General features: G+C 39.5%; 1 protein-coding gene and 1 long non-coding RNA gene across 2 annotated transcripts; one reads left to right on the forward strand and one right to left on the reverse strand.

Moving 5' to 3' along the window:
- The first annotated feature begins 4,788 nt into the window (after nucleotides 1–4,788).
- Nucleotides 4,789–23,455, forward strand: NCF4 (neutrophil cytosolic factor 4). The gene is made up of 10 exons (XM_075832333.1): nucleotides 4,789–4,820; nucleotides 6,351–6,435; nucleotides 7,279–7,432; nucleotides 7,689–7,759; nucleotides 11,595–11,722; nucleotides 13,468–13,516; nucleotides 15,417–15,515; nucleotides 19,541–19,671; nucleotides 20,770–20,835; nucleotides 22,029–23,455. Exons 1-10 carry the CDS (start codon nucleotides 4,789–4,791, stop codon nucleotides 22,222–22,224), a joined length of 1,011 nt encoding a protein of 336 aa, XP_075688448.1. The 3' UTR covers nucleotides 22,225–23,455.
- Nucleotides 16,315–18,286, reverse strand: LOC142657297 (uncharacterized). Its single transcript, XR_012849883.1, has 3 exons — nucleotides 18,224–18,286; nucleotides 16,726–16,865; nucleotides 16,315–16,616 (listed from the first exon to the last, which is right to left on the reverse strand). It is a non-coding gene; the product is annotated as an uncharacterized LOC142657297 (long non-coding RNA).
- Nucleotides 23,456–25,832: the final 2,377 nt, after the last annotated feature.

Here is a 25,832-nt window from a genome sequence, read left to right on the forward strand (position 1 = left end):
TGGGGTCGTTGCAAACGGTGTGATACCAGATATGTGCACTTTTTTTAACGTGTTAAATTTTTTCCTATAATGAAAGTCTTATTATAGGAAAAAAATGCAGTGTTTGTTTATATAACTTATAACTTTTTATTTTTACACTTTTTCAAAACATTTTTAGTACTTTTTTTTATTTTTTCACTTGTCCCACTAGGGGACACTTAGACTTGCAGCTCTGATCGCTACTGGAATACATTATACTACCTACGTAGTGTAATGCATTCCAACTGTCATTGTGACGTGACAGTCGCACTGACAGGAAGCCTCAGAGGACCGGCCGGAGGCTGCTCCTCCGAGGCTTCCATACATGGCAACCCGGAGGTCATTGTCCGACCTCCGATTGCCACGACAAGCATCGGCAGCTCCCACAATCACTTTGTGGGGGCTGCCGATGTGCTTCAATCCCCTTAAATGTGGCGAATGCAATCGTCGCCGCATTTATGGGGTTAATTGCCGAAATCAGCGGCAATGGTCCACTGAACGGCAAGGCTGGAGTGTCAGCTGTCGGGGACAGCTGACCTCCTGGTTCCCGGACACTGTCCGTTAGGACAGTGTGCGCCGGGAACTACTCCGCAACTGTACGCCCTGATGCGGGAAGAAACCCCTCTGCAGGACGTACTATTGCGGAGCAGCACGTGAAGAGGTTGAAGGGGTTTTCCCATCAGAGACATTTATGACATATCCACAGGATATGTCAATAATGTCAGATAGATGCAGGTCCCACCTCTGGGACCCGCACCTATCTCTAGAACGGGGCCCCCTAAACCCCGTTCTACCTTTTTCTGCTTCCTCTGCCTCCCCGGTCACTTCCTGACTATATGGTCGGGAGTTACAAGAACAGCATAGCTGAGCTGAGCTATGCTGTTTCCTAAGTCATGGTCGGAATTCATCTGCTTCTGCGCAACACAGAGAGGCAGAACAGGGTTTAGGGGAACTCGTTCTAAAGGTGGGACCCGCATCTATCTGACATTTATGACATATCCTGTGGATATGTCATAAATGTCTCACATGGGAAAACCCCTTCAGACTTGATTTTAGACAAGGGAATAAAGAACATTATTGCAGTAGGTTTATTACAATATAATCATCCGGTCCCACATAAATGTTAAACATGAATGTGACTGGTAATCATAAACTAACAAAAACTTCCTAGATGTGCAATCAAATCTTCATCATAACTGTCATCAGTGCTGCAAATGGGAAGCGTTGAAGTAGAGAATCAGAACAGCTGGTTGGAGGGGAAGTTTAAGTCTGACTTGTGTCACCACTTCCTATTACTCTCCTTCTGCTTTTGTTCACAATGTAATCTACAAATTTCCTCTTCTGACAGAGACAACAGAAGACCCGGCGTGGCGTGCTAAGACAGTGCGACAGGTGAGAGGCAGGAGTAGTATGGGACTGTAAAATTGTCTGATTCGAGGTGGGACCAGGGGTATACCATTTGCAGGACATAACGTTGATCCATGAATACTGTATTGTCTCTGACATTTTAGAAAACCGATGATGTGTGTAAACTGTGCGTGATGTGTTAGGGTATGTTCACACGCTAGACTAAAAACGGCTGTAAAATACAGAGCTGTTTTCAAGGGAAAACAGCCCCTGTATTTCAGCCGTTTTTTATGCTTCAAGCGTTTTTTTATGGCCGTTTTTGGAGCTGTATGTCTATTGAGACAATGAAAAACATCTCCAAAAACGTCTCAAGTAGTAACATGCACTTCTTTTGTACGGGGCGGTTTTTTTCCGAGCCGGGTTTACAAACGGCCGCGTAAAAAAAGCCCCGTGGGAACGAAACGCAGTTTTTCCCCATTGAAATCAATGGGCAGATGTTTGGAGGCATTCAGCCTCCGTATCTTTTGACATTTTTCGTGGCGTTTACGGCCCAAAAAACGTCTGAAAATAAGCTGTGTGAACATACCCTAACAGCTATGTGCAGGGTTCATTCCTGTGAAGTAAGAAAAAGATTACAGGTTGGCTTCCTGATGCATTGCTATATGAATGCAGCAATACATGTAAATCTGACATTTCAGACACATTCGTACATGTTGATTTTCACTCAGATTATCATATTGATAATTGCGGCGTGTAAATGACTCAAAAAAAAAAGTTAATTCCGAAATCTTTGAATTATCTCCCATTCAAACATAGAAGATTACGTGTAAAAAGAAGTCTTAGTCTCATGTACACGACCGTAGTGGTTTTGAGGGTCTTTTGTTGTGCATCCGTGTGTCATCAGGATTCCCGGATCCACAACAAAATATGATGTCAAAGCTTGTGTAGCCGCAACATATCCGGACAGTAAAATGACTGGATTTATTGTGCATTAGGCATTACTAAACAGAGCAATAATGAGATAAACAGGCCTTTAAATGTTCTTAATGTTTGATAAATATAAGAAGTTTTGCCATGTCAGACATTTTTTGCATATTCACAACATGTTATAAATGTCTTATGGATTGGGTTCCTAGTAAGCCTGCTCAGTTCTTTTTGTAAATCCTATATACTTGAATCCCAACAGCTGCACACTTGCAAATCTGATTCCAGGCCTTTAGAGTAAGGGCATGACCAGACGTGGTGGAATTGCTCTGGAATTCCGCTGCGGACAGTCCGCAGCGGAAATACGCCGTGTACACGTTTCTCCATTGCTTTCCACAGCTTTTTAGTTGAGTTCGTTTACACGTTGCGGACAATTCCGCTGCGGAGCATAGGCTGCGGTGCGGAATTTGGTGTCCGCAGCATACACTGACTGTTGCGGACCTGTAGCGGACTTGTTGCGGACTCATTGCGGAATTTCTCCATTGACTTCAATGGAGAGTCAAAATTCTGCAATGAAGTCCGCAGATGTTATGTGTGCTGCGGAGAATATTGGTTTTACTAACATGATAGTTCTTCATTCTGGCTGGACCTATGTATTTCTAGGTCTACAGCCAGACTGAGGAAGTCAATGAGGCTCCCATAATTACGGGTGACTACGTGTGTGCACCCGTAATTACGGGAGCGTTGCTAGGCGACGTCAGTAAATAGTCACTGTCCAGGGTGCTGAAAGAGTTAAACGATCGGCAGTAACTGTTTCAGCACCCTGGACAGTGACTTCCGATCACTAGATACATCAACCTGTAAAAAAAATAGAAGTTCCTACTTACCGAGAACTCCCTGCTTCTTCCTACAGTCCGGCCTCCCGGGATGACGTTTCAGTCCAAGTGACGGCTGCAGCCAATCACAGGCTGCAGCGGGGTCACATGGACTGCCGCGTCATCCAGGGAGGTTGGGCTGGATGTCGAAAGAGGGACGCGTCTCCAAGGCAACGGCCGGGTAAGTATGAATTTATTTTTCTTTTACTAGGGAAAGGGCTGTCCCTTCTCTCTATCCTGCACTGATAGAGAGAAGGGAAACCCTCTTCCCCTCAATACGCAACGGCTAGTCCGCATCAATTTAATGCCCATTTTAGGCAAAGCCGCAACAGAATCTGCAACGCAGATTATGTGCGGCATTAACGCGGACAGTGTATGCAGAACTCCGCCACGTCTGGGCATACCCCCAGGCTTGGTTCACACGAGCATGTTACGTCCGTAAAGGACGGAACGTATTTCGGCCGCAAGTCGAACACACTGCAGGGAGCCGGGCTCCTAGCATCATAGTTATGTATGACGCTAGGAGTCCCTGCCTCGCTGCAGGACAACTGTCCCGTACTGTAATCATGTTGTCAGTACGGGACAGTAGTTCCACGGAGAGGCAGGGACTCCTAGCGAGCGTCGTACATAAGTATGATGCTAGGAGCCCGGCTCCCTGCATTGTGTTCGGTCGAAATACGTTCCGTCCTTTACAGACGTAACATGCTAGTGTGAACCCAGCCTAAGTTGACACTGGTTGGATTTGCTGTGGAAAGTTGTGCAGCAAATTCGACCCAGATTCCACAGAGAATTCTAGCCGAAAGTCCACTATGTTTGAACGTAACCTTTAAGAGGTTTTACATATCTAACATTAAATAAGGGCTTCATTTACCAAAACTGTTAAACCGGCTATGTTGCCCACAGCAACCAATCATCTTTCAGCATTCAGTTTTCAATAGCAGTTTAAAAATAAAAGCTGAGTGCTGATTGGTTGCTTTAGGCAGCAAGGCTAGTGTGTCTTTTAGACAGTCTTGATAAAATGAGTCTCTTAAAAAATTTGAAACCGGTACATAGAAGAGAGAGGGGCCCATAGAAAGGATCAAACTAGCTCTCCCCCATTCAAGTGCTTAGTGTTTGTTTCCTCAGGACCTTTCAATGATCCTTGGACCAATCCCTGACCCCTTGCTTGCTAGTTCAATTGAAGAGAGAAGTCCTGCACAGGTTCTCAACACCAAAGGCAATGAGACCAACCAGGACTGGGTCCCCTCTGTCCAAGGATCCCATTTGCCTTACACATACCCACTCATAGAGCTGCCTCTCGTCTTGTACACATTATTTAACAGCTAGTATTGAGTACTAAGAAAACATTTTAAAACTATGAGGTGCCTTTAAAATACAATTGGAAAGTAATTGATGTTCTTACAGCTCAAAGCTATGCTCAGCGGGGTTCGCGCACTTCTTGACTTGTGAACCAAGACATAAATATTTACTTGTGGTTACAGTATATATATACACATATATATATATATATATATATATATATATATATATACAGTATATGTTGCTAATGTTTTAGCCAATCTCAAGTGTTTTTATCAATTATACAGGGTAGACACATCTGCAGTCGTTCAAATACTACCTGATCATGTCTCTTCCTCGCCAGCTAAGGGATGAAAGGTAAGTGATGTATATGAGAACTTAATGAAAAAATACAGCTTAAGGACACAGACAATATTGGCCTTGAGGGTGCAGGGAATGTTTTCATTTTACCTCACTTCACTCTGACAGCCATAACTTTTTTACTTTTCAATTTCCATACAAATATGAGGGCTTATTTTTTGCGAAACGATTTGCATCATTTAATAGCATTTTTTTTTTGGAGTACATATATCTTAGCGTTTAACTTTTATACAATTTTTGGTGTGGTAATGCAAAAAAAGACATACATTTTGCCTTTTATTTTACGCTGTTTACTGTGCAGTATCAATAATGTGTTAACTTTTTTCTGTTGGACATTGCGGCTATGGGGATACCAAATATGTATTTGGTATTTTTATGTTTAATCACTTTTATTCAATAAAGGTTATTTTTATGGAAAATAATGTGTTTTTCCTTTTTTATTCTCTTTTTTCTTTTATATGTTTTTATGTTTTAATCAACTGCATTCAAGTTTTTTGTCCCACTAGGGGACCTTCACTTATTAATTTAACTTTTTAACACATAATGCATTGGTCTTTAATAAACTGCCAGGCACCTCTGCCACGGGAGGATGGCTGTTAATGACATGTACTGTGCCTACATCATCACTATGCTATACATTTACAGTGCTGGTCCTTAACAATAGGCCTTCATAAATATTCAGCACATGGCGTCAAGGGGGTCAAGGGCTATTGTCACCTTTGCAACCATCTTTCATTATTGCTCCAATGCATCTAAAATAAACAATGAAGCAACTTTACAAATAATAATTTTGATTAAAAAACTACAATTTCTTTATCTGCAGTTCCTATTCAGACCAATGTGTCTCCATGGTTACAGACTACAAAAAAACAACCTTGTGTAGTTTGAGCCCGCAGTCACACTCCATTCCGTCTATCCCCTATGTATTTTTAACATACATTTGCATGGTGATACTAAACAGGGTTAGTTTCTAGTCTGTAACCATAGAGACTAATAGATTTGCATAGGTGCTTTAGATAGAAAACGTTTTTAACTAAGACTATCTGCAAAGTTGTTCCATTTTCTATTTTAGACGCATTAAAGTAATAACATGGTTGCAAAGTTGGACCTAGCCTTTAAGATATGTTCACAGTAGCATTAAATTACCATATAGCTTGTTAACATTAGTGACTGGCATAAATGATGCACTTTCCCAGAGGTACTGCTATCATCTGCCATCTTTTGAGACTGTAACAGAGAACAGCTGTGTCCAGATTGTCACGATATATGTAAAAATTATTGCTAAACCGAAGTCACGTCAACAGAATTTGCTTCCAGCGAGTTCAACTAAATGGATTTGACTTGATTGTGCGCCTCAAAGATTCCAAAAATATACCTATATTAGAATGCATAAGAACTAGTCAGTAGTTGGCTTTTATTTATCTAGGGCAGGTTAGACAATTTTTGTTTGCGGCTGTACAGAATATTCATTGTGTAACATCTGTTTTTCATTTTTAAGATTTTTATGTCCTTTGTTTATTCTACTAGTGACTTTGAGCAGCTTCCAGAAGATGTTGCTGTATCAGCCCATATCGCAGACATAGAAGAGAGAAGTGGTTTTTCAGTATTCTATGTAAGCAGTAGTATATATATATATATATATATATATATATCTCCAAATTATTATCAGACTCCGCCCGCCTCCATAAGAACAGAATTTATTCTGCCCGCACAGCTTGTAATGACTGGGGACCTAAACAGTATATAATGGGGTTAGATCGTCTACTCATGCGTCTTAACGTGGACAAAGACGTTACATTTCTGTTATTTCAGTAGGATTCACCAACAGTCTAATGCCTATGAAAGCTACCATACAGTCCATCTGTAGTAACAAGTATTGCACAGGTAGGTGCAGCTGCCCTATCACCTATCAAAATAAAATGTCTGCTCAAATAGGGATATGCTGGCAGCTGTTGTCCAAAACATTGTTCAGCCAATAGGTATCTAATGTCTATGGCCAACTTTAGCCATTAATCACCAGGCCATTATGGCTACATCAATTCCTCAAAGCCATATAGTCTCTGTAATTGCAACCCTGGCCAGGATAGAGCTGTGGTTGCAAGAGAAGGAAATAACAGTGCCACCTGGTAAATGATCGCAGTCCCAATACTATTTTTCCCGAAGGCTGCTATGTCACTGAAGGTCTCTGTTTGCTACTGAGGGAACTCATTTAAGATGTGAAACAAACCTTGATCTCAGACCCAAGTGACCACTGTCTTGGTTAGCCGTGCACCTCTGTCAACTCATAACGAATAATCAACTAAATTATACTTTTGGGAGCTGAATAATTGAAAAAAAACCTTATTAATGTCAAAAATTAGTTGAGTGATGATCTCTTATTCTTCCACTGTTACATTAAAGATCCCCAATTTCTAGGTCACAGAATACACCTCAATTATTTATTTTTTCGCTGCAGACATTTGTGATCGAGGTCAAAACAAAAGGTGGATCTAAGTATTTTATATACAGGAGATATAGCCAGTTCTTTAGTCTACACGCAAAGCTTGAAGTCAATTATGGACCTGAGAACGGTATAGCCCCTTATATCTGCACCCTACCACCATTACCGGGTAAGTAGCCAAAGTATTTTTTATTTTTTTAGAGCATGAAGTAAACGACTAATTGAATTATTGAATCTCTTGAGAACTGACAGAGCAGTTCCGTGTTTTCTGGCAATGAGCTGTGGTCACTGCTGTTTGTACCTTTAGTCAGTGACCATTGTCATGGGACCAGCATTTTTCTGAATCTAATTTAACATGTATTTGATGTGTGAGCTGTTATGTGTGCTGTGCCCAGTGTAATGTATCTAATAACCTTGTCTTCCAGCTAAGATTTATGTTGGGAACAAGAAGGAAATTGCTGAGGCTCGCATTCCTCTCTTGACCGCCTATATGAAGGTATAGTTGCTGCGCTCGTTCACGAACACTTCCTTTGTACAATATCCTCTATACATAAAATAACTAAACCTTACAGTGGTTGTCCAAAAGTAGAAAAAAAAAAAAGTGGCAGCAAAAAATTCTAGAATATAAAAACGTACCTGTTAAATTCCTAGCTAGCTTCAGCAGTGATGGCAATAAGTACCGCACATCACCGCTGATGCCATCGCTCTTGGAGTATTTGAGAAGCTTAGCTGGGGAGCACCCTATTGGGTATAGGGGGACACAATGTGATCAGCTTATTATTGGGGAACCGTCTAACAAAAAGGGATGATCTAAAGAAGGCAACCCTTTTATATTTTACTTAGAACATTTGTAGGATGCAACATCATAAATAGCAGGAGCATACCATATACTATATGTGGAAAGCCTTCCTAGAAGAGTGGAGGCTGTTCTAGCTGCAAAAAGGGGCCCAACTCCTTATTAACGCTCATGGTTTTGGAATGGTATGTCCAATAACCCTAAATAGGGGTGATGTTCAGGTGTCCACATACTTTTGGCCATATAGGGTATGTGCAACTTGTGCAGCTGCACAGGGGCCCTGAAGGCAAGGGGGGCCCAATGCTAACTTATAGTGCTCACTACTGTCTATTTACATAGTTACATAGTTAGTACGGTTGAAAAAAAGACACATGTCCATCAAGTTCAACCAAGGGATGGGAAAAATGTGATCACATGTGAGGGGCTACATTCATTCCTATTTGTGTCCAATTTGTGGCTACATTAATTCCTATTTGTGTCTCCAGAATATCTGGAGAGCCATGAATGAGTAGGTGTATGGCTAGCACCCTGCAATTATCAAACTACAAGTTGGATAACAAATAGCCCATATATTGTTCTTTTATAGGGGTTATCTGTGGTCACTGTCCGTCCCTGATAAGTGGGGCTATGATATGGATATGAATGCAGAGTTACCTCTTCACTGCAAGCCCAGACATTTTATTAGCTATCCAATGGGATCCAAACCCAATTCTATCAATAAATACACAAAGAAATACGAAGCTAAGATTTGCTTGTGATGGGGGGGAAGAATGTAGTTTCATCCTTTTTATTTGGCATATCTTACTACATTTTTTTATCCACCCTCGCCTCTTTCCAATTTTTATGTGGTATATTTCTTTGACGTGTTCTTCACTTGACTGATTTGTCTAAGTTAGTATTAAAGTATCTCTTCTCTGATTTTATGATTATACGGTTGTGGTATTCACTTGAAAACTGATTTCAGGGGCTTGCACGCTGTAAAAGTATGGATGCAAAATAGAACATTTACATTGTTTGCTATGCTGTCAATTACATAGTACGGTTGAAAAAAGACACATGTCCATCAAGTTCAACCAAGGGATGGGAAAAGGGAAGGAAACATTTCTACACATAGGAGCTAATATTTTTTCGTTCTAGGAAATTATCTAACCCTTTTTTAAAGCCATCTACTGTCCCTGCTGTGACCAGCTCCTGCGGTAGACTATTCCATAGATTCTCAGTTCTCACAGTAAAGAAGGCTTGTCGCCTCTGCAGATTGAAGCTTTTTTTCTTCAGACGGAGGGAGTGCCCCCTTGTTTTTTGAGGGGGTTTTACATGGAACAGGATTTCACCATATTTTTTATATGTGCCATTAATATATTTATATAAGTTAATCATGTCCCCCCTTAGTCGTCTTTTTTCAAGGTTAAACAGCTTTAATTCTTTTAATCTTTCCTCATAACTTAGATTCTCCATGCCCCTTATTAGCTTAGTTGCTCCTCTTTGTATTTTTTCCAACTCCAGGGCATCCTTTCTATGAACTGGAGCCCAGAACTGGACTGCATATTCTAGATGAGGCCTCACTAATGCTTTGTAAAGTGGTAATATTACATCCCTGTCCCGCGAGTCCATGCCTCTGTTAATACACGTCAATATCTTGCTGGCCTTTGAAGCAGCAAATTGACGTTGCATGCTGTTTAGTTTATGATCTACAAGTACACCCAGATCCTTCTCAACAAGTGACTCCCCCCAGTGTAGCGCCACCAAGGACATATGATGCATGCAGGTTGTTCATAGCCAAGTGCATAACTATATATTTATCTACATTAAACTTAATTTGCCAAGTTGATGCCTAAACACTTAGTGTGTTGAAATCAGCTTGCATTTACGAACATCTTCCATAGACTGAACAATACTACTTAGCTTGGTGTCATCTGCAAAAAGAGAAATAGTGCTATTAATCCCATCCTCTATATAATTAATAAATAAGTTGAATAATAGTGGTCCCAGCACTGAACCCTGGGGTACACCACTTATAACCGGGGACCATTCAGAGTAGGAATCATTGACCACAACTCTCTGGATACGGTCCTTGAGCCAATTCTCAATCCAATTTCAAACTATACTTTCTAAACATATAGTCCTTAATTTACCCATTAGACGTCTATGGGGGACAGTGTCAAATGCCTTTGCAAAGTCCAAAAACACTATATCCACAGAGGCCCCTCTGTCTAGGCTTCTGCTCACCTCTTCATAAAAACAAATCAGGTTGGTTTGACAACTTCTGTCCTTAGTAAAAACGTGCTGGCTGTCACTTATAATACTATTTTTGTCACATAATCCTGTATATAGTCCCTCAATAGCCCCTCAAACGTTTTCCCCATGATGGATGTTAAGCTTACTGGTCTATAATTACCCGGGGAAGACCTTTCAGTATCAGAAATGTGATTACTTTACATTATTTGGGCATTTTTATTTTCATTGCTCTTTTGTAACAAAACTATCTCCTTGTCCTGTTGTCTAGTCCTCTCCCCACCGTCTAATGCTCCCCCCACCAATATAGTCTCACCCCTCTCTAACCTAACTACCCCTTTATTTTCTACATTGAGTTTCCTCCTCAGCCCTAGTTTAAATACTCCACCACCCCAGCTAGAATTCTTTCCCCCAGCACAGCGGACCCCCTTCCATTTAGGTGCAAATCATCTGCAGAATACAGTTTGTACCCCAATGAAAAGTCAGACCAGTGCTGTAGGAACCCAAAGCCTTCTCCTCTACACCAATACTTCAGCCATGCGTTTAACTCCCTGAGCTCCCGCTGTCTTTCCTGTGATGCGCATGGCACAGGCAGTATTCCTCAGAATACTACCTTGGAGGTCCTTCCCTTCAGCTTGTAGCCTAGTTCTTTAAAATTATTCTTAAGGCTCCTCCACCTACCATGTATTCTATCATTGGTACCCACATGGACCACGACAGTAGGATCATCACCAGCCCCTCCCAGTAATTATTCTATCCATCTTCCTGATTATAGAATCCCCTACAACTACTAATTGTCTTGCCTTACCTGCATTACCATCCCGCCGACTACTACCTGGGCTGTTCTCCCGGCTTTTAGGGAGGTCAGTATCCACTAGGGCTGCGAATTCTGAGACCGACAGAAACTTATATACATATTGTTATTATTTAGGCTTGTTATAGCATGAAATATATATAACAAAATATTATAGCAGAATAGGAGCAGTCTCAAAATGCTTCCTTTAAGGCATACTTCTGAGATTTGGAGATAAATTATTCATTGCGGTGGCAGGGATTTCCTATCCGTAATTGAGGAAGATTGTACGTTTTCCAAAAACAGTGCCACACATGTCCATAGGTTGTGTGTGGTATTGCAGCTCAGCCCTGTAACTTCAATGCAGTTAACCTACAATACCTATAATTTTTCTAATCTTGGACACTCCCTTTAAATAATATAGTGGTTTTAAATTGAAGGTTCAATTTAATTTTCATACAGCCACTTCTGGAAATGCCTTACAATGTCTACTCCATGTCTGTTCTACAGCTACTTCTGAACTCACCTGTCTGGACTCTATTGGATGAAGATCTTCGGTTATTTTTCTACCAAACAGCAAATGACAGTGAAAGGATTCCTCGAGCCTTGCGCAGGTTACGCCCTCAGACTCGGAAAATGTATGATCTTCACTGTAAACTGCATATTCAGCATATCATGTCTTTCTCAATAGCCATGGTAGGGATACACAGAGACTGCCCTGGATCCACATGTTGGGAATACTGGCATCACTACAACAGACATGGCGACTTCATTTAAAATATCTGGCAGATTAAGTGACTGGCTGTCAAAAGTTTTCAGTGAAATAAAAAGTAATCTGAGGCAGCCCTAACTATATTTCTGACCTTTTGGGGGAAGAGTGTTGGGGGGGGGGGGGAGACGATGTGTAAAAAGGAGGGCTAGAATTTAAAAAGTCAAAACAAAAAAAAGGCTAAAAAAATTAAAGCAAAAAAATCCAAAAGGTCGCTGACAATACTAACTTGAACTGCAGACCCAACTGACCAAAACTACTCATGTCATAGATCAAAGTGTCTGTATTGGAAAGTGAATATATCCTTTTTATTTTAAAGTAATCTTAACAATACGCCTAAGAATTAGAGAAGTAAAAATGCTTATGGCCATTTGTACACATTTTGGTCATTTTTTTAGTCTTAACACTGAAAAATAAACCCCCACAACAATTTCGATTAAAAAAAAATTGTACACAATAGTGTCACAATTTCGGCTACTCTAGAAAAATATAGCTGGTAGATCATAGTTTACAAAAAAATTGCTAGATTTAGCCAGGTTGTTGAGGCTGAAAATATCCTATGTCCGTAAGGGGTTTATATTGCAAAATTAAGGTGACCTACTACTACTTTGACATTGTCTGGTTAGTTGCATCCACATGCTTATTTATCATATATCCCTTAGTTTGCTCATCTACTATTTGGTAATGGAAAGTAATTCAATGCACTGCATCAGACAGATGTCCTCTAGTCGGCCCGCTGGGGCACCTATGCACCCTCTCAACTGTTGGGACCATTTTGCAATACCTGATTTTCCAACTGCTCAATCTGCCCTTAAAGGGATCCTGTACCTTTGAACATGCTGTCCTAGCTGTGGGACGCATGTTATAAAACTGGAGGAACTGATTAGGTTGATGTATAGTTTTGTGGGAAAATATTCAATATAAATTGGAAATTATTGATTTAGATCCCTGCTCACTGTGTGCTTATGAGTCCTGTGGGTGGTCCTACATAGTGATTGACAGCTATCACTGTATGCCACTCACACAAGGAAGGCTGAAAAATCACTGAGTCACTCCTCCCACTGGACTCATAAGACAAGAGTGAGCAGGGATTGAAATCAATGTTACAAATCGTCCTCCATAGATAGGACAGTATGTTTGATATGACAGGTTTTAGATTAGGTACGTATGCCTAAAATACAAAAAAAATAGATAAGGTTGACTTCCATGTCATGGGCATGCAAAATCTTTTCCCTATTAAATATTTGGAACCACTCACTGTACTGAGCAGTTGGAAGTTGGAACACATTTGGTCGCATTCTATTGATCTGACATGCCCCTAGATTACAGCTTGGTGTAATCGACCAACCAAAATCAGTACAGCATGACATAAGTCTCTAATAATATATATATATATATATATATATATATATATATATATATATATATATATATATATATATATACATATATATATATATATATATATATTATATATTATATATATTATATATTATATATACTGTGGTTTGTAGCTCTGTGAAACTAAAGTTGCTGAAGTTTGTATTATTTTTCAGTATAAGACAGCATTAGTGTTATTGAGCCATGGAGTAATCTGTGTTTCTTTTCTGGCAGTAAGAAGAATCCCGCACACATTTCAGATATGGAAAGACCCCGGGCAGAGGTAATACCATTATATGGAAGAAGTAGTTATTCAAATATTTCATTAAGATGTAAACTCTATTATACAACTCTAGGATTATCTATGCCCCTAGAAATGAAGTTCACCCTCTGGGGTCACCAGTTCACCTGATTCATCCTGGCCCGTTCCCTAATAAGATACATTCAATTTGATTACCATATACTTTCAATGATCCAATGTTAATGGTATAACGTTTAACATCATTACATACCATAATCTTCAGTAACTGTTCTAGACAAACTTGGCATTGCACTAAGGATTCCGGTCGCTCAATATAATGAGCAGAATAATGTATTTATAGAGTAGAGCTCAAAGCTAGGTGTCTCTTTTTCCTATAATAGGCAGATAAAGTATCTGTCCCTGTGATCTATGTATTCAGATACTGTAAATTAAAGCTCTGATTAGATGTCTATGTAAATGAAATTGTGTCATATACAGAGCGGGGGCTCATTATGCTATTATGAGTAACAAAGGTCAAAATTAGTTATTTTGTGCCCCACATACTTATGCTAGGTGCCTGGTAAAATAAGTGGAAAAAAATAATTGAATGGATACACTATATACACTGTTTAAAAACATTAAATGCACTCAATATAATATAATAAAAATTATAAAATACATTTGGAAGAACACTTACCCTGAATGACACCTTTTGTCTGGCAAGTTCTGTTTAAAGTGTAGGATTACTTTTGGGAAACCGAATACATTAGAGAATTGCATAAAATGCTAATACATTTATTAGCAGAATCACTCCCTGTATATGAAGCAGTTTTCTGATAAGACTATCCCTGCTTCAGAATGAGAACATCCCTACTAGCAAAAGGTACAAGTGGGGCTGATCATGGCCAGTGGCACCCCCTTCAGTAGTGACAGGAGATGCGTCCTGTGCGACTTCACTGGTCACATACCCCTATGGCCGGCCCTGGATTGGCTAATAATATGTTGATACATGAGGCCCATAATAGGTTCTTATCAATGAATAAAATGTAGATGTCCCTTATATCTGTAAGTCAGTTTGGCTAAACAGTATTCACTGTGACCTTCCTGCCTCGTTCTGCATCTGCTCATCTTTTTCTTCCTGGTAAGCGCATGTGGACTTTGCACTTTTGCTTGACTGCTTTTTAATCAGTGCACAATTGGAGCAAAGACATAGGGTTAATGCTCCAATGAGGCTTCTCACCGTGGTTTATATACGGAGCGAAAGCTGAGAACACAGGAAAGCTGCAATGCAGTGAAAGCTATACTTCTCAGTATTGAGACTTACCTGCCAGTCCACTGCATTTTATAGTCTGCTGAATTTAGCTGAATATTTAAAGATGGTTTTAACATCAATTTCAACTCCCTCAAATTTTCTTATATAGCCCTAAACAGCCTCAATTCTAGAACATCCAGTTTTTAGTAGAAAAGGGTAATGGCAGCATATAATCTCTAATCCATACAGCTATCTATCTATCTATCTATCTATCTATCTATCTATCTATCTATCTATCTATCTATCTATCTATCTATCTATCTATCTATCTATCTATCTATCTATCTATCTATCTATCTATCTATCTATCTATCTATCCATCCATCCATCTATCCATCCATCCATCCATCCATCCATCTCATATTTATGTATCTATCTATTGAATATTTTTCTATTTATCTGGTTTAGTTCATAGCTACTGGCCTGGTGACAAACACATTCTGCTAACATTTTTAATGACATTAATACCTATTTGGTAGAGATGTTGAGGTTCACGCATAAAAGACATTACCATAGATGGATAACAGCTGTTCTGATCTGCTAAAATTTGCTGAGACTTATATATCTAGCTAGCTATCTGTCTGTCTATCGTTTTTCTAATTAATGTAATGTTTTTATTTTATATATTAGGCTCTCTTTGACTTTAAAGGGAACGCTAACCAAGAACTTAGCTTTAAAAGCGGAGAGCTCATATATCTTTTGAGTCGAGTCAACCAGAACTGGTTGGAGGTAAGAAAATGCGGTGTAGGTTGGGTTTTAAAAAGAACGAAAAAATGAATTAAATATTAATAGATGCCAATAATTCTCTTTTACGAGTCACCAACAGAACCCACTTGGCAATGAAATGGGACCCAACTCAGGCTAGCCCTATCCGCTTTTCCTCTAGAAATATGAAAATTCTTCCCCCTATACACAATCACTGGTACATTAGAAAGTGATCGAGGGACCAGAAGGTCATGCTGTCTGTCCATCTCTCTACAAATAATGCAAAGGGGATGAGGGAGGGGGCAAGAAGTGCTGGTCTCTCACCTGGAATGTTGGGATGCGAGGGCATGAACCAATAACAGATCTCATTTTGAGTTTTGCTTTGGAGCCCCTTACTATCTGTGTATACCATTGCATATGGGAATATTCTATTAGTTAGATAAGATAAGACCCTCATCAATAATAATGGTAATTTGCCATGTTTAACCAAATGCTTCTGTGGAAACTACATTTATTTTAGATGAGCAGTTCTATTCAAACAAATACACTGACAGTGAAGAAGAAGCCAAAATGCAATTCAGCCATTTGTAAAGTAAAAGGATAGATCGAAAGAGGTTCCTATTCCAATCCATTTTTTAGACTAGAACAAATTCTGAGCACTAATCTATGTCCTGAGAAATCTAAGGCTATGTGTACTCCCTGAATTTTCATTTAAAAATAATGTCGACCCGGATTAAAAAACTTAAACATAAAAAATATATTAAATAGCAATAAAATGAATAATTCAACAGAACAATATATTTCATGGTCCGTCCTCAGCAGCCATGTATATGTGACTGAACCATTGCTGGACCATTTGGGTCACCTTATTATATCTGTGATTCTGCCTTCTACTGTTTTGCACATGGCAATTTCTTTTTTGGTTTCATAAAGATGGTTATAGTTAAGATGGTTAGATGTCTTCTTTTCTTCTTTAAACAATGTTCCTCAAAATTTCTTATTTCTGGGGCCAAACTTGGTGCATTGAGTTCATCGGTCACTCTTTTGATGTAAGTATTTGCTTTGCTGGTGTTTATGGTCTGCAGTGGATTACACTGAGATGTTGTATATGGTAATCCAATGTCTCTTGAAGATAACAAGGGAATAAAGTATAAGTATCAATCTCATGTGCATCATTACAAAGATCTGCTGTTATCTCATAGTACTGACTCTTCTAACATGTCATCCTTCTTACCTGCGATGATCAGGTGAATATATTTTCCATACTGCAATGCACATTAATGCAAAAATGCCTTGTAGATACTGCCTGTGTTCTAGAAGAAATTCTCCAAAATGGGGCATTATCCATCTATTTTAAGGAGATGAGGCGAGAGACTGCAAGCAATATTAGAAGAATTAATACAGGGAACATGGTAACTTCTTTCATTAAAGAAGTTTTCTAGCCATATAAGATCTTTTACAAACCGCTTGCAATGGTTTAAAATAACAAAAGGATTAATACTCACTTTACCAAATCCCTGTTGTTCCCATCTGGACACTTCCCTAGTTCTGGCCGGACTTTGTTTACCCGGCTCCAGCGATAATGTGTTGTCTCAATACGAGACTGCTGCCACCAATCACTGGCTGTAATGGTGAGGTGTTGACCCCACTGACATCACCGCTACAGACAGTGGTTGGCTACATCAGTTACATGTCAAAATGACACGTGATCACTGGAGCCAGATAAACAAAGTCTGGAGGGGGACCTGGCAAGCGTCCACATGGGAGTGGCAGGAGATTGGTAAAATGAGTATTACCCCTTTTGTTATTTTATACCATTGTCAGCTTTTTTTTTCCTTTAAAAAATTCATGGGGTTGGATAATCAATTTAACTATCTTATGGCATATGTCATAGGGCCTGCATTCATGAAAATTTTCCACCTGGAAATACTGTGCCATAAATCCATTTACTGCACATTTTAATGTCATTGAGTTTTATTAATAGTTTATGAAAGTTTTAAAGTAAAACCCTGATCATAAATTATATATTCACATAGGGGAAGATTTACTAAGAGTGGCATTTCATAAGCTGTCTGCTCCACTGAAATAAGATATAACAGATTTATTAAGTGGCACACACCTCTTAATAAGTTTGACCCAACTTCCCGCTGGTCGTAACCGTGGCCGTGCAACCTTAATTGTGGCACAACGCACCATCCATTCCCACTCCCCAATCGAAAATAAAAACAATTTAAAAAGTGATACTCTCCTCACCTCTCCTCTTCTTTTCTCCCCTCTGGGTCCCCTCAACATTACAACTAATTCAAGGTCTTGACAACGAGTAGCTGTGTCAGGCTGAGGGGACTTGGACGGAAGAAGAGAAGCGGTTGTCATTTTCTGAAGGGGAAAATGGGGGTTGGGGGTAATCTGATCAGGGGAAGACAAGGTACGAGGCCCAACACGGGCTTCTACCTTTTTACGCCCCACAGAGTGAAATCTGGCTTGGAGCTGACGTTGATTTCCACTATAACATATGCCATAAATAGTAGCAAGGGCAGCATTAAAAGGCCAAAAGCTGTGATTATCCTAAAAAAATTGTGACTTTTGGTTCCTTCTGTGACTTTTCTATGCCAAAAAACTGGCAGAGAAAGCTTGATAAATTCTTCGCATAATCATAATGATCATTCCATTGGGTTTGACTGACCGATGTGAATGCATTTGTTGTTCAATTCTATTATCAAATAATGAATTACAATGTATACAGGTAACCAAAGTCTCTTGAAAATATCCAGCTTGTGTCCTGGAAAGTATAGACGCCATAGTATTAGTATTATGCAGTCCTCAGATATTTGTTCACTCTGCCCATTTGTGACACAATAGAATCTATGCAAATGAGCCATCACGTGAGAATCATTAAAGGAAAATGAAACGTAATAACCATCTACTCCAGAACTCATTTACTTTAATAGAATAGGTAAAATTGTATAACTTGCTCATTTTTTAATAATCACTTATGCAAGTATCACTTGTGTTTCTAAAAAACAATACAGACATTTCTTTTATGGAATGCAACATTAATCTTAGAGAAGAAGGAGCAGACTGGCCATCCCCATTTTTCGGGCTCTAGCAGAGAAATGTGACTAAGGATTTCCCTGAGTTCTCAGGGCACTAGACAATGATTTAATATAGATCTGTACTATAACAAGTGATATGGGAAGAAAACAGGTAGCACATTTATTTTCCAATCAGTGTATGAAAAATTTTTTTTTTCATTTTTTTTTAACCTGCTATTTCTGAATAGAATAGAGGTCTATAAAGCCAAAAGCTGTTATCCTAATACACACAATGTCCACAATGTATATAATTGGGTAGAGGTTATTCCATACAAAACAGTTCTGTTGTAGGTGGTTATTTGGTGTTATTTGCCTTTAAAATGTCTCCTTTGAAGGCTCATTTGCATAGATTATATTGTGTCATAAGGTAACAGTGACATCATAATACTGTTTTGACTGAAAATTCTGAGCAAACCTGCATTCTGCGTGCTGGCGACGGCCAAAGTGGACTCATATTTGTGGACAAAGTGTGCATTAGCTCCATAGTTCAATAATATGGCTTATGTTCTCTTTAAAGCCACAAGCCTTGCAACTGTTTTATTGCAGTAATATAAAAAAAAATGAACATGGCAAATAGTCTTCATTAAAAAATCTCCAACTGTTTTGTGTCTACAACTCTTATGTAGATCTATGTTTCTCCATGGACGGAGACTACAAACATTCCCTGTGTAGTCTAAACCTGCAGTCATACTTTTTCCCCACACGGTTTGTTTGTAGTCTGTTGTCATGTGACCCCAGCTCCTTTCTAGGATAGAGTGGCATGGCTTTGTCACCCATTCCATGTGGCATCTGTTTCTAAGCAACACACTTAGCAAAACAGCACTCCTGAAACTTGTGCTTTTGTTCAGGTGACTACTTTATATGGGGATAGTCATGTGTATATGTGTAATTGGAGTAAAATTATTAGAAGTGATGCATTGTATACAATTAAAGAATTTGTCCTGGTTTGATTATCAGGGATCTACTGCTGATGGAGTAGGTATTTTCCCACAGTCCTTTGTGAGAATCATCAAAGATCTTCCTGATGAAAAGTTTCCTGTCAGCTGGCTACGTTGCTATTTCCACGATTATGATGTGTGCTCAATCAGGTAATTATGGTAGGCGCAGGGACGGACATAGACAACTAAGGGCCACCTGTGCAAGAATAGAATATGGGCCCCTTGTTCTCTATGACCCATTTGTACACGCAGCGTAGCAGATTTGTTGCAGATTTTTGATTTGCAGACAGAAAATCCACAGCGGATGACTGTGGTAGGCAAGTGAATGATGTTAAAAAAAATCTCATCCACATGCTGCTGAAAATTTTCTGCGTGGAAAACAGAGCATGCTGCAGATTTTCATCCCCAGCTTTCTCATTCTGTTTTGGATGTTCACTGTGGGTTTCATCCATTTCAATATAGAAGGGGTGAAATCTGCAACAAAATCTGCTTGTAAGGCTATGTTCACACAGAGTTTGTTGACGCGTTTTGACGCAGAAACCGTGTCGCAAAACTCGTCAAAAACGGCCTGAAAATGCCTCCCATTGATTTCAATGGGAGGCGGAGGCGTCTTTTTCACGCGAGCGGTAAAACCGTCTCGCGGGAGAAAGAAAGGACATGCTCGATCTTCGGGCGTTTATGCCTCTGACCTCCCATTGACATCAATGGGAGGCAGAGAAAGCGTATTTCCCGGCGTTTTATGCCAGGGGCGCTCATTGGCCACGGGTGAAAAACGCAGCGAAAAACGCTGCGAAAATCGGCGTACAGGGAGAGGAAAATCTGCTTCAAACTTCCAAACTGAATTTTGAGGCAGAAATTCCGCCTGCAAAATACTCCGTGTGAACATAGCCTAATAACACGTGCACATTGTGTTGCGGAAATGCTGAGGATACGCTGTGGAAAAACTGAAACAAATCGGCTACGTGTTTGGGTACCCTAAATGGCTCATCATAGAGCAGCTCCTGTAAGTCTAACAACCCTACAGGAATTGTGAGCTATGAATTTCATTAGCTCAGTCCCTTACATGGAATCTAAAGCTAAGACACTAGCAGCTTTTTTTATGGTTTTTATGGTGACAGTGAGCCCCTTCACCTACTGGGGCCCTTGTCCAAAATGGTATGTCTGCCCCATGGTAGGGGATGCTATTCTAGTCACTGTTCAAATCATGGCAGTGCAGCACACAGATGTATACAATCTTCTATGTTACAGAGATATTCCCTTAGAAGAGGATGTGAAGAAACGGCCGTCTTACAATGAACTGCTACAATTAATACGGTAAAATCTAAATTTCGGACATAAAATGAGATAATTAACTGTATAATAAAAACAATACTTTACTACTTAATACTTCAATACTTTAATACTGGAAGGGGGCATTTTCCTTGGTGAAAGGAAGGTCACTCTACTAATGGGCAGCATTTCTCAACACAGCTACAGTATACAGTATTGGTATTTTTAGAAAATCAATAGCTGCTATAGAAAAGTCCATTTTTGTTATATGACTTAATTGTCCAGACAAGCTGAACTATTTGCAGTATAGTTTTCCATTATGCCAAGAGTATTGCGGAAACCTTTAAAATAATAGTCCCCAGGTCGTTTTTTAAATATATCGTTTTAATTTTTGTGTATTGATCTATACCATTTTCTTCAGACCAATGCACTGTGAACTGATGATATCTGAAAGATCTCCTTACTGGGGTTTTCCAGGAGTTAAACATGTGCGACTAATAACAAATAAAGGGACCAATATAATGCTTGCACTAAATGTACAGTACAATATGGGTATGGATAAGGGTTGTCCATCTTCATCTGATGTCACATCCAGTGGTCATGTGATATAATCGAAATAGACAACTTTTACCAATGTCAGAAGATCACTTTTTACTGGCTTACCCCTTCCATTATGTGTACACTCAGGGTTTTAGTAGAAAGAAAGAGATCTGGGATTTTGACCTTTCAGAATTGTCTCACGCTTTAGTGTGTGGCTAAACTAGACATGTTTCCCTTTCAAGCATAAGTTGGGCAGATAGAAATATTTGTGCAGAATAATCGGTGCCCCCTGGATGCTATAATGTAACCATGTACCTCTGTGTGAAATCAGAGGCACAGGTAGGTACAGTATGGGCCCATAACAGACTATGGGGGCTGTATTAGGTATATGTACAACGTGGATATGTAATACAGCTGTGTACATGGAGAAAGATTTTAAGGTATTGAAACCAAGCTTTGGAGTTCAGAACATTCTTCATCGTAGTTCTCTTCGGTGAGAAAGTTTAAACCCCCCCCCCCCCCAAATCATAATGCAAAATTTACCTCAATCGCTCAAGTGGTTTTATTTTGCTTTCCTCTGGAAAGATCCAAGAAAGGTTGAACTGATGAAAATGTTTCTTTTTTTAATCTATGTAACTATGTTGTAAGTTGATTCATTGCTTGCTGCTTAACACATTCTTAACCATGTTCTCATCCAGAAATCAGTTCCCTGGAATTAACTTGGCTCTAAATATGAAGGATCCAGACGGTGACCTGATTCGCCTAACCGACAATAGTGACATGGAACTTCTTGTTACCAAGGGAAAAAGGAAATCGCAACTAGAGAATTTCTTCCCCTGGGAATTACATATCACACGTATTGATGACCTGGACATTTACAGTCATGGGGAATGAGGAGGAAAAAAAGCTGCTGGATATTCTATTTTGAGGCACAAATATTTTTGAGATTTCAGTAACATGACGGGGTCAAATCAAATTTAGGTTAGTGACGTGTTACAAAAGGAAATTGTATTGAGATCCAGCAGTGTGTGTTATCAGTGGGAAGTTCACATATCAAAAATGATTATGAATTTTTCTAACACTTTAAAGCCAACATCTGCTCCAATGTTCCTGGCAAAGTATAATAAAAACTGTTTCTAATATGGAGGTAACCAGATAAAGTAAGAACCCTGCCTACAAGAGCTTGAGGTGCTGCTTTAATTTTATTGCTTTCCCCTCTTAAAGAGATCAATGAAGCACTATCTGAACCCTTTAAAGGGGAATACCATTATTACTCTGTATTTTATTCTATTTGTTTATTATTATTTAGTAAAGACATTTGGGGACCAATTGTCTAAAATATAAGATTTAGGCCTCAAGCACACTTCAGTGATTTTCTTCAGTGGGCTATCAGGTTTTTTTAACGGATATCACACTGACCTATTCATTGCTATGGGGCCATGCACATTTCCGCTATTTTCGATCCGTGTGACCGCTCCGCAAATTATAGAACAGGTTCTAGTCCGGTCCATTTTTGAGGATCAGTCTCGGCCATTCTGTTCAATAGTCCGTTAAAACGACGGACTGCACACTGAAGCCATCCATGTTGGGTCTGTGTTATTGCGTATCCGTGACTTGCGGCTGTAAAAAGGGCCACGGATGTGTGCTTGAGGCATTACTGTTTGTCTCTACCTCAATTATTCTTCTACTATAAAAGACACGGGGGAACTTATTAAGACTGGCGTTTAATTCACCAGTCATAATCTAAAAAGTGCACCCCTCTTAATAAATTAGGCATCTCTCTGGCCATCCATGCACCATAAAGTAAAATTTATGTCCCTGCCCACTTCTAAAAAATGAAAAGTTGCAAAAAAAAATTGTCACAAATTCAGCTTTTCTACGCAAGAGTATTTAATAAGTGTCCCCCCCCCATAGTGTTAGGGTTTCTGATATAAGGACAAGACTACTGAAAGGGTCACTGTTGTTCTAGGAGTCCTAAAGGCACTTTGTTTGGGGTCCATGGAGATGGACCTCCACCAAGTTCAATAAAAATTGTGATAAGGCATATTTAACATAAAAAAAGGCAGCTCATTAAATACAGGAAGTTTTCGGAAAGATAATCAGCATACAGCAGTACCACGGGGTCCTCTAGAGTACAGATATATATATATATATATATATATATATATATATATATATATATATTATATAGCACAGTGTCAATAATTACAAATCAGTTAATGAGCACTGATCTTTGGATGGATGGTAGGATGATTTGTAGCCAAACAAGCTCCCCCAACAACAAATTCCAAATTGTAACTGATGCTGTAGTAGGAGATTACAGTACATCTTTAGCTCCGTTAATTGAAAGAGAACCCGTCACTATGATCTATTAAAATTAGAACACTAGTATGATGATACCCGAACAGAGTTAATCTAGTGAGTGCCATTACACAGATCCCCAAAGGTGAATCACAAGATCCATCTCAGCCATAAAGCAGCTCTGAAAAGGATCATGTGATGCATGCTGAGAGAGATCTTGTGATACATAAGTAAGACTCTACGGAACAAGGGAGTGTTTTTTTCAGTTCTGCTCTTTTGGCAGGTTAAGGGGCTGTTTAGTAGATGGAAAAACACTTACTAGTATAACTCTATTAAGACACACTGATGTTCCCATTTAAAAAGGACTGTCATATTTGCCGGTTCTCTTTAAATCATATTTATGAACATCCAGACAACCCCTTTAAGGGTATGTTCACACGGCCTATTTACGGACGTAATTCGGGCGTTTTTGCCCCGAATTACGTCTGAAAATAGCGCCTCAATAGCGCTGACAAACATCTGCCCATTGAAAGCAATGGGCAGACGTTTGTCTGTTCACACGAGGCGTATATTTACGCGCCGCTGTCAAATGACGGCGCGTAAATAGACGCCCGCGTAGAAGAAGTGACCTGTCACTTCTTTGGCCGTAATTGGAGCCGCTATTCATTGTCTCCAATGAATAGCAGCGCTAATTATGGCCGTAAATGACGCGGCGTTCAAGCGCCTGCACATGCCGGTACGGCTGAAATTACGGGGATGTTTTCAGGCTGAAACATCCCCGTAATTTCAGCCGTTACGGACCCCCGCCGTGTGAACATACCCTAAGAGATAACTAAAAGGTTTTGTAATATGTTACCTTAGAAACACCATGTCAGAAAATACAAATTTCCTTTTAATTTATTTATAATCAAATTATTCCATGTGTAACAACGGCATGAATGGAGATCTGAGATGTTGATATTGATTTATAATGCTCAGTGCAGATAAAACACTTCTGAATATGAGAATGGCATTATTATAAACAGAATGTGTCATATATATATATATATATATAAAAGGATTACCGCATTTGTACGCACTACTGTCCATCAACTGTTGTGTAATGTTTATTTTATATACCGTATGTAATACATTTGAAAATATATATAATAAAATTAATGAAATGTTGTGAAATTTTTTTGTGTTCTGAAAATGTAAAGTGTAGAAGAAGTATAGATGAATTATTCACAATACACCTATGATAGATACCTAGGGACCTAGGGCTTCCTGGTGAATAGGATGGCAAACAGGGCTATAATAAGTGATGGAGCTTGGTGGACATAATATTCCAAAACCATGGGGGATAACATAGAGTTGGGCCCCCTTTTGCGGCTATAACAGTCTCCACTCTTCTGTGACAACTTTCTGTGAAATTTAGGCTTTTGGAATTTTTATTTCTGGGAATTTGTTCCCATTCAGTCAAAACAGCATTTGTGAGGTGACACTGATGTTGTCATTCATCCTTAATGTGTTTGATGGGGTTGAGATCAGGGCTCTGTGCAGACCCCTCAAGTTCCTCCGCAACAAACTCGTCAAAACATGTCTATATGGACCTCGATTTGTGCACAGGGTCACAGCCATGCTGCTTGATCCTCAGACACAAGGGTGGATAGAGCGGTAGGGCAATCCACAGGTCACCCTCTTTCTTAGATGACAGAATGTTCAAAATGTTCCTTCACCTGAAGCTTTCAGTAGAATTATTGTCCATTTCACCCAAAATGTTAAAAGCATACAGTATTGTGACTAGTAACCACCAGCAACTCTCTCATTCCAGGGAGGCCCCGCTGAGAGCCTCCACAATGAGTAGGGAGAACCGCTTTGTAACTGCATTCAGAAATGCCCATTGAAATCAGAGGCCATTGTGTTTAGTGGATGGCAACTATCTTAGGGCTTGTCCACTCATAACGGAATTGCTGTGTATTTTCCGTCCGGAATTGCGAATGGAAAATACGCAGCAGAATACAGTAGCAGCAAAGTGGGTGAGATGTAACAAATCTCATCCACACACTGCATAGAATGTCCAAGCAGAAATTCACATGCGGTGCGTATTTTTCGTACCACAGCATGTCAATTCCTGCTGCGGAAAGTGGACTGAATTACTGCATTTTTCCCAACAAAAATGTCACCATCTCCCAGCAGTTAGTTTCTGCGGAATTGTTGCA

Source organism: Rhinoderma darwinii, chromosome 7, assembly GCF_050947455.1.
Source record: "Rhinoderma darwinii isolate aRhiDar2 chromosome 7, aRhiDar2.hap1, whole genome shotgun sequence".
NCBI lineage: Eukaryota > Metazoa > Chordata > Amphibia > Anura > Rhinodermatidae > Rhinoderma > Rhinoderma darwinii.

Coding starts and splice junctions, on each gene's coding strand:
- NCF4 (XM_075832333.1), top strand. CDS start 4,789: ATGTCTCTTCCTCGCCAGCTAAGGGATGAAAG. Junction 13,517..15,416: donor TGGAAAGACCCCGGGCAGAG/GTAATACCATTA, acceptor TTTATATATTAG/GCTCTCTTTGACTTTAAAGG. Junction 19,672..20,769: donor TATGATGTGTGCTCAATCAG/GTAATTATGGTA, acceptor TCTATGTTACAG/AGATATTCCCTTAGAAGAGG.